Source organism: Nicotiana tomentosiformis, chromosome 5 (assembly GCF_000390325.3).
Source record: "Nicotiana tomentosiformis chromosome 5, ASM39032v3, whole genome shotgun sequence".
Taxonomy (NCBI): Eukaryota; Viridiplantae; Streptophyta; class Magnoliopsida; order Solanales; family Solanaceae; genus Nicotiana; species Nicotiana tomentosiformis.
This window is the reverse complement of record NC_090816.1, coordinates 92,559,481-92,568,925: the sequence shown is the minus strand read 5'-3', so window position 1 is coordinate 92,568,925 and position 9,445 is coordinate 92,559,481. Positions and strand designations below refer to the sequence as shown.

Here is a 9,445-nt window from a genome sequence, read left to right as displayed (position 1 = left end):
TAAAGAAAAATAAAAGACATGCTTTTGGATTTTTGATTTTTAATTTTTTATGTTTTTGGTTAGACTTTAAACCCTAAAGAAATATGTCTAGGAGATCCATCGTCAAAAAAAGTCAAGATTTTTCTAATTAATTTTTTTAATATTTTAATATTTAAAAATAATTAAGTTACTAAAGCTACTACTAAAATACTACACTACTACAAAAACAAAAATAAGAAGCTAAACTCAAAATAAGAAGTTAACATTTTTTTACTAATATACTACTAATTATCGAGAGGAATTCTCCCACTCCATATTTAAAAGAGTGCAATGTCCCCAATGCACAAATAAAGTAAAAATACGAGGGTGGGTAAGAAATTCCCTTAAAGGCCAATGGCTGAAGCAATTGCGGCTCATGGGGTACTCAGACTTCTCCCAAGGATGGTCCTTTTCTGCGGTACCTCCCACTAGTTCCAACCGTCTACTCGCTTTTGCACACTTCCTATGCCTTTGATTCTCTTTCTCATGATCCTAAAACATAAAAAACAATAAAAAAGTAATAAAAATAAAAGAAAGTAATTAAGCTGGGTTGACTCCCAACAAGCACCTAATTTAACATCGCGGCACGACGTGACCCACTTTTCCTACACCTTAAACTTATGAATTGTACCCCTAACAGGGCATCTAGTTTGCGGCTATGCTCATTCCTGGGGCTACAAAGACAACCAGGCCAAGTAATAAATTTTTCACTCTGCACTTCTCGGCCTTTAGATGAGGAATGTAATTTTTGCTCTTTGGCACAACAAATTTCAGCGTATAGGCACCTTGTTCCTCGTCCGTCGACTCCTCCAAAAGCTCAGATGACTTGATTTCCATGTCATCATCCAAACACAATGTCAAAAAATATATCGAATGAGGACCAATATGCCATAACTCTAGAATTGTGTTGCTATTTACATCCTCATATGTACACACACTAGAGTATTCAAGTGCAACATTATCTACTTCCTCACATGACTTCAGTATATTTTTCTCAACATGGGCATCATCAACAAAAATATGTTTGAATGATTGACTCTCCACTTTTAACTCCTCAATTTAGCGTAAAAGCTCCTTTTCAGCTTCATACAACTCAGAACTATTTTGTTGGGTGTTAGATGCAACAACCTTTGCAATCAATTGAGCTTCCAAGTCGCGAATAGCAGTGCCAAATCGTTCAATCTCTTGTCCTAGTTCAACTCTTCCTTCTATTAAGTGTCTCATCCCATTTTCAATTTTCTCACGTTGAGCCTCATATATCTCTAATCTTTCAGCTTGTTCCACTAGCCATATATGTCATAAAAGCTCCACTTTTTCAAAATTGTCCTCTTGTTGGAACTCGCTCTCTTCATTCAGTTCTTCCACATTGGCCTTTATTCTTGTGATTGGTGCCCTCATTTTTTCATATCTTTTTTGAGTTCATCATGTTTCTATGCTACTTGCCTCAAAATATCCCTAATATATGCATCATGTTCCATATCCTGCACTTCATTGCTCCTATCAAACTCACAAACATTATTAGAAAGATTATAGTAAGGGCTCGGATAAGGATAAAAAGAATTAGGACAACCATCCCAATGGCCATCTTGACCACCACACATAATACAAAAATCCCACACAAATGATTGAGATTGTGCGCACTACTTGCTCCCGAGAACACTGTGATAATTTTTCCACCAGTAGGGTCCTCCACAATATGGATAATGATCATCAAAATAAGAATAACCATCATTCGAACAATTTTCATTCCAACAGGAAATGTGAAGATAAGTAATAAAATACTACAATAAACAAGTAATAAAGTGATTAAAAGTCAGATGTCGAACCCACGAGGACTTGTGATTAACTATTAACTAAATTAGACTATCCTAATTATCTATACAAGGAATAACCTAGAAGTGTATGAATCTAAACTAATTAAAATAATGAAAAATAAATAGTGAACTCTGAAAAAATAGATTTTTATGTTATCAATATAATGAAAACGACCTAGGGTTAAGGGATATCTAACAATCTGTTGTATTTTTCAAGTGAATTGACTAACTAATTTATCTAATTTATTTGTTGACGAGGTTAATATTGCTCATAAGAATCTGTCGATCTCCTACTCGCCTATTCTAGCTAACCTAACACCTATATGTGTATAGAGCTAGAATTAACAAGAATGCATTTATAGTTCCCATATAATGACAAAACAAGGGAATTAACATATGTGTATCCTAATCGCAAATTCATTCCCGATGCCCAGGTTCAAGAACTTGCTCTACTCAATCCTATTTGCAATCTAGAACTCCCACTTTCGAGTTCAACTCTATATTCGTATACAGTATATAATTGGTGATCAATAAATCAAATAATTAAGTGCAGGATTGAATAAATAAATCAATAAGATAAATCAAGAAATGAAAATCAATATCTGAATAACAATATTCATGATAGAACCACAATCCTAGAACTTAAATTTTAGCTCCACATAGACATGATACCCAAACAACAAATCATACAAAGAAACATAAAAATTACTAATTTTTGTGGAAGAAAAGATGAAACTCGACCTCCAGGATGACTCTATGATCTTCCTTCGTCAAACGTTCCTCTCAAAAACGTTCTCACCCCCTCCAAAATAGGTTTAGGACCCCTTTTATACGAGTTGGGGGTGTGTAGGGCCGAAATAACCTTGTCTAGCGCAAAATAGGAGACTTCCTGTCACCCAACGCCTAGGGTAGCGTGGGGCGCTAGCCCTGGCACTGGAAAATTTTTGCATCTGTAAACTGTGCCACAGGTAGTGCCCCACGCTACCCGGGGGCTACACTGGCCCATTTTTTTTATTTTGTTCCCTTTTGATTCAAATCGTGCACTTTCGTCCCACGTTGCCTCCGGGTGACTCCTACAAATAAAAATACCATGAATTAACACATATTATTATATTACACATTTGAAATCTACGAAAGATGAGTAAAATGCGAGGCAATATACATATAAATATACATAGTTTAAGCCAAATATCAAGAGGGTTCCACAACAGAGTTCACAACCTATCATTTCAGCACCAGCAGCTACACCACACAGACAACTAGCTAGGGGTAGGGCTCAGACAGTTCGAGGTTTCCCTAGAGGGGAAGGTCGATCAAGTGGTGGCGAGGCCCGTTGCTATGTATTTCCAGCCAAGCTAGAGGTAGTTGCTTCCGACGCCGTGATCACATGTATTGTTTCAGTGTGCCACAAGGATGCTTCAGTGTTACTTGACCCTGGTTTCACTTATTCATATGTGTCATCCTATTTTGCTCGTTATTTTCGATATGCCTCGTGATTCATTAGTTATGCTTGTTGATGTATCTACACCAGGGGGAGATTCTATTATGGCGGATCATGTTTATCGGTCGTGTTTGGCTACCATTGGGGGTTGTAAGACTAGATTTGATCTATTGTTTCTTAGCATGGTCGCTTTTGATGTGATTCTAGGCATGGATTGGTTGTCATCATGTCAAGCTATTCTTATTAGTCACGTTAAGACCGTGATGTTGGAGATGCCAAGGTTGCCTAGGGTTGAGTGGAGAGGTTCCCTAAATTCTATTCCTAGTAGGGTGATTTCATATTTGAAGGTTCAATGTATGGTTGAGAAGGGGTGTTTGGCGTATTTGTCCTTCGTGAGAGATAATTATTAGTGTTGATACTCCTACTATTGAGTCAGTTTCGGTAGTGAGGGATTTTCTAGATATGTTTCCTGTAGACCTTCCGGGCATGCCACCCCATAGGGATAATAATTTTGGTATTGACTAAGGGCCGGACACTCAGCCCATCTCTATTCCACCATATCGTATGGCACCAGTAGAGCTGAAGCAGTTGAAAGAACAACTTCTGAAGTTTCTTGATAAGGGTTTCATCAGGCCTAGTGTGTCGCCTTGGGGTGCACCGATTTTATTTGTGAAGAAGAAAGATGGTTATTTGAGGATGTGTATTGACTACAGGCAGCTGAGCTAGGTTATTGTCAAGAACAAGTATCCACTACCATGTATTGATGATTTGTTTGATCAGCTTTAGGGTTCTAGGGTATTCTCGAAGATTTATTTGAGATCGGGGTACAATCAGTTGCGGATCTGGGCTTCAGATATTCCGAAGACGGCATTCAGGACCCGCTATGGTCACAATGCATTTTTGGTGATCGCATTTAGGTTGACTAATGCCCCAGCAACTTTTATGAACTTGATGAACAATATATTTCAGCCCTATCTTGATTCCTTCATCATAGTTTTCATTGATGATATATTGGTGTATTCTTGTAGCCGGGAGGATTATGAGCAGTACTTGAGGATCGTGCTCTAGACTTTGAGGGAGAAGCAGTTATATGCTAAATTCTCTAAGTGTGAGTTTTGGCTTGATTCAGTGGTTTTCTTCGATCATGTAGTATCCAGTGAGGGGATTAAGGTGTATTTGAAAAAGATTGAGGCAGTTCAGAGTAGGCCCAGACCGTGTTCTTCTGTTGAGATCCTGAGTTTTCTTTGGTTGGTATGGTATTACCACCTCTTTGTGGAGAGGTTTTCATCTATTACAGCCTCGTTGACTAGATTGACATAGAAGGGTGCCCTAATTAGGTGGTCTGATGAATATGGGGAGAGCTTTCAGAAGCTTAAGACTTCCTTGACTACAGCTCTAGTTCTGGTTTTGCATTCGAAATTGGGTTTTTATACAGTCTATTATGATGCTTCACGGATTGACATTGGGTATGTGTTGATGCAGGAGGGTAGAGTTATTGCTTATACTTTGCGTCAGTTGAAGCCCCATGAGAAGAACTACCATGTACACAATTTGGAGTTGGAAGCCATTGTTCAAGCGCTGAAGATTTGGAGGCACTATTTTTACGGCGTGTCTTAGGAAGAGTTCACAGATCATAGGAGTCTCCAACACTTGTTCAAACAAAAGAATTTGAAGTTGAGGCACCAAAGGTGGTTAGAGTTACTAAAGGACTATGATATCACCATTCTTTATCATCTGAGAAGGCCAATGTGGCGGACGATTCTTTTAGTATGAAAGATGAGAGCACGAGGAGTCTTTCTTATATTCTAGTTATAGAGAGACCGTAAGCATTAGATGTCCAGACCTTGGCTAATCTATTTGTGAGGTTGGATATTTCGGAGTCTAACAGAGTTCTTGCGTGTGTTGTATCACGGTTGTCCTTGTTTGAGCACATCAAGGCACGTCAGTATGATGATTCCCACTTCTTTGTCCTAAAGGGCACTGTGCAACACGATGATGCCAAGGAGTTTACTATTAGTGATGATGAGGTATTGAGGCTACAGGTTTGGATTTATGCTCCGAATGTGGATGAGGCGCGTGAGTTTATTCTTGAGAAGGCTCATCGTTCGCAGTACTCCATTCATCTGGGTGACACAAAGATGTATCAGGATTTAAGGCAACACTATTAGTGGCGGAAGATTAAGAAAGATATTATGGAGTATGTCGCTTAATGTTTGAACTGTCAACAGTTGAAGTACAAGAATCAGAGACCTGGTGGTGTACTTTAGAGGATTGATATTTTCGAGTGGAAGTGAGAGCGTATCGCTATGGATTTTATAGTTGGGCTTCCACTGACCTAGAGGAGATTTGATGTAGTGTGGGTCATTGTGGACAGACTGACCAAGTCTGTACACTTCATTCCAGTCATGACTACCTATTCTTTAGAGCAGCTGGCTCGGATTTATCGTCGTGATGTTGTTACCCTTCATGGTGTGCTTGTGTCTATTATCTCGAATCGAGGCACTTAGTTCACATTGCATTTTTAGAGAGCAATGCAGTGAGAGTTAGGCACATAGGTTGAGTTGAGTACAACATTTTATCCTAGATAGACAGGCAGTTTGAGGTTACTATTCAGATTTTGGAGGACATGTTACGTGCCTTTGTCATTGAATTTGGAGGATCAGGGGATCAGTTTCTATCGCTTACATAGTTCGCCTATAATAATAGGTACCATTCGAGTATCCAAATGGCTCCTTATGATGCCTTATGTGGGAGGCAATGTCGTTCTACGATTGGTTGGTTTGAGCCCGGGGAGGCTAGGTTGTTGGGAACTGATTTGGTTCGTGATGCTTTGGAGAAAGTGAAATTGATTCAGGAGTGGCTTCGTACAGTGCAGTCCATGCAAAAGAGTTATGCTAATAGGAAGGCTCGTGATGTTGTATATATGTTGGGTGAGAAGGTTCTACTGAGAGTTTCACCCATGAAGGGTGTGATGAGGTACGGGAAGAAGGTCAAGTTGAGCCCTAGATATATTGGTCCTTTTGAGGTGCTTGAGAGAGTTGGAGAGGTGGCCTACAGGATTGCCTTGCCACCTAGTCTATCGGGAGTTCACCAAGTATTTCATGTTTCTATGCTCCAAAAGTATTATGGGGATCCTTCACATGTTTTGGACTTCTGCATGATGCAGTTAGATGGGGATTTGACTAGTGATATGGAGCCGGTGGCCATTTTGGATCGGCAGGTTCGAAAGTTAAGGTCGAAGAATATAGCAATAGTGAAGGTTCACTAGAGATGTCATTCGGTCAAGGAGGCTACTTGGGAGACCGAGCAGCAGATGCAGAGTAGATATCCTCACCTTTTTGAGACTCCAGGTATTATTCTAGACCTATTCGGGGAGAATATAACAATCCATCTGGTCATTTTGAGTATTTTAGCCCCTTTCCTCAATTTACATATGTGTATTTGTGGTTACATGACTTGCCGGGTAATTGGTTTGGTTTCGAGGAGGTTGTGGAGTGAATTGGGATACTTATTTTCAAGGTTGGAAGCTTTAGTTGTGAGAGTTGACGGGCCTTTGACTTTTATGTAGACGACTCTAGAATGGAGTTTCAATAGTCCTAGTAGCTTCGTATGGTAATTTTGGACTTAGGCATATATCCAGATGTGGATTTGGATGTCCATAGGTTGGTTTGGTGCTTTTGGAAAAAGTTGGAACTTTAAGGTTTAGAAGGTGGAGTAACGACCCGATCGGTCCATTTGAGCATTTGTATTTAGTTTGGTGGTTTGAGGTCACGAGTAGCTTTGTATGGTGTATTATGACTTGCGTGTATCGTTGATTTTAGTTTTCGAGTGGTTCGGGATTTGATTTGGAAGAATTATTCTTAATTAAGAAGCTTTAAGTTGAAAGTGTAAATCAAGTTTGACTTTTGTGTATTTAACCTCGAGTCGGAGTTTTTATGGCTCTAATAGGTTCGTATGGTTATTTTGGACTTAGGTATATGCCCGGAATTGAATTTGGAGGTTCCTAGGTTGATTTGGCTTGTTTTGCAGAAAGTTGGAAATTTGAAGGTTTAGAAATATCCTAAGGTTGACCGTAGGTTGACTTTGTAGCTATCGGGTTTAGATTGTTATTTCAAAACTTGGAATAGGTCTGTGTTGTCATTAAGAACTTGTCTGCAAAATTTGGTATCATTCTGAGTTGGTTTCATAGGAATCAGACGCATGGTTGTGTTTCTAGCAATTTTTGAGTTTCATTGTAATTTTTATGTGTTTTGGTGTCCGATTCATGGTTCCGAACGTTATTTTGGTATTTCGATCGCGAGCGAGTTCATATGATATTTTTAGACTTGTGTGGATGTTTGGTGTGGAGCCCCGGGGGCTCGAGTGAGTTTCGGACGCGTTCCGGGGAGTTTGTGTAAGGTTTAGCTTTTGCTGGTACACTGTTCTAAGATTTTTGAGGGGATGGTCGCATTTGCGACCAACGCATTTGCGAGATTATTCTTGCTTTTACGATTTTTGGCATAGGGACCAGTGTTCACATTTGCGACTGATGCAGGGTTCGCATTTGCAGACCCCTGTTCGCATTTGGGATGGGGAGGTGGGGCTAGAGCAGGCCTCTTTTGCGATTGAATTCTCGCATTTTCGAGCTTGCTGGGTTTGCATTTGTGGATAATTTTGCATTTGCGAGAGTCTCAGGGCTGGGGAAGGCTTCCCTTTTGCGACGTCTGTGTTGCATTTGCAGAGGCTACATTTGCGAACCTCCTATCGCAAATGCGACATCTGCAGCTAATTATATGTAGTATATTTCAGGACTTAGTCTCATTTTCTCACATTTTTGAATCCTAGACTCGGTGGAACGCAATTTTGAGGAGAGATTTTCTTACCAACCTATTGGGAAATTTTGACTTTTCAAAATGAAAATTTGATATTTGAGAGCCGAATTGGACTCGGATTTGAAAAAAAATAAATATATGGACTCGTGGGTTTATGCGTAGTCGAGATCTACCCTTGCACTTGGATTTTGACCGAGTGGGTCTCGGGTTGACTTTTGGGGAATTGTATAAAGATCTTAACTTTAATTATTGGAATTGATTTCTCTTGTATTGTTTGATGATATTAAGCCATTTTTATTAGATTTGAGTCGTGCGGAGGCAAATTTTACCTAACTTTGTATGTGAGAAACTTCCTGTAGGATTTGGTCTAATTGCACTATTTGAATTATGTGAAAGATGTGTCATGAGGTGACGAGCGTGTACACATGCTTATATGTGGTATTTGACTTATTTAGACTCTTAGGCCTTTAATTGAAGTTTATGTTATATGGAACACCTTTCATTGTTGATTTATTTCTCATTTTATTTTGTTGTTGTTGAAATTCTTGGACTCATTGTTGTTGAGTCGTGGGCTATGTATTGTTGTGATATTGGTATTATTGTTTGGGCAATGTTGTGGCATATGGGCACATGTGGTGCGAGTTGATTATTGTGTTGTGATGAAATGCGCATGTGGCGGCATAAGGGCGGTGTTATTGATGCGCATGCGGAGAGATAAGGGGTTTTAATGCGCGTATTGTTAGTAAGGGGAATTACTTCATTTGAAGTACATGCGGCGAGATAATTGGTCTAAAGCGCGTGAAGCTATTTCGGGAAAAATATTTTAAAAATAAATGTAAGGCTCATGCGGCATCATAAGGATGTTATGCTATTATGATATGTGGCACATCAAAGTGGATCTTGTTGTATTTTTGTACTGGAACCATTTGTGACCTCTTGAGTGTGTCATGCATATTACATGAGTTGCTGTGTTATTTTAATGTGCTAATTTGTATCTCCATTTTTACTTGATGAATTGGTTGTCAAAATAGATTTACTTACGTGGAGTTATTATCTCATTTGATGCTTTACTTTATTTAAATTTTTATCATGCTTTACTTTATTTAATTCTTAAATAAAATTCATTATCTGTAATGACCCGATTGGTCATTCTGATATCTAGCATGTTGTTCGGAGGTTTCAGACCTTGAGTAGCTTCACTCTATGTATTATGACTTGCATGTATAGTCGGATTAGATTTTTGGAAAGTTCAGAGTTGATTTGGAAGAATAATTCTCAATTCGGAAGCTTTAAGTTGGAAGAGTTGACCAAGGTTTGACTCTTGAGTAAACAGCCTTGAAATCAGAATTTGAAGGTTCCTA

General features: G+C 39.1%; 1 protein-coding gene across 1 annotated transcript in view; it reads right to left on the bottom strand.

The window, feature by feature from the left end:
- Positions 1–1,077: 1,077 nt before the first annotated feature.
- LOC138892793 (uncharacterized) overlaps positions 1,078–9,445 on the bottom strand; it is a 31,991-nt gene continuing 23,623 nt past the window's right edge. The window contains exon 3 of the mRNA XM_070176532.1: positions 1,078–1,301. Coding sequence (XP_070032633.1) covers positions 1,078–1,301 — 224 coding nt within the window. The remainder of the gene's footprint in view (positions 1,302–9,445) is intronic.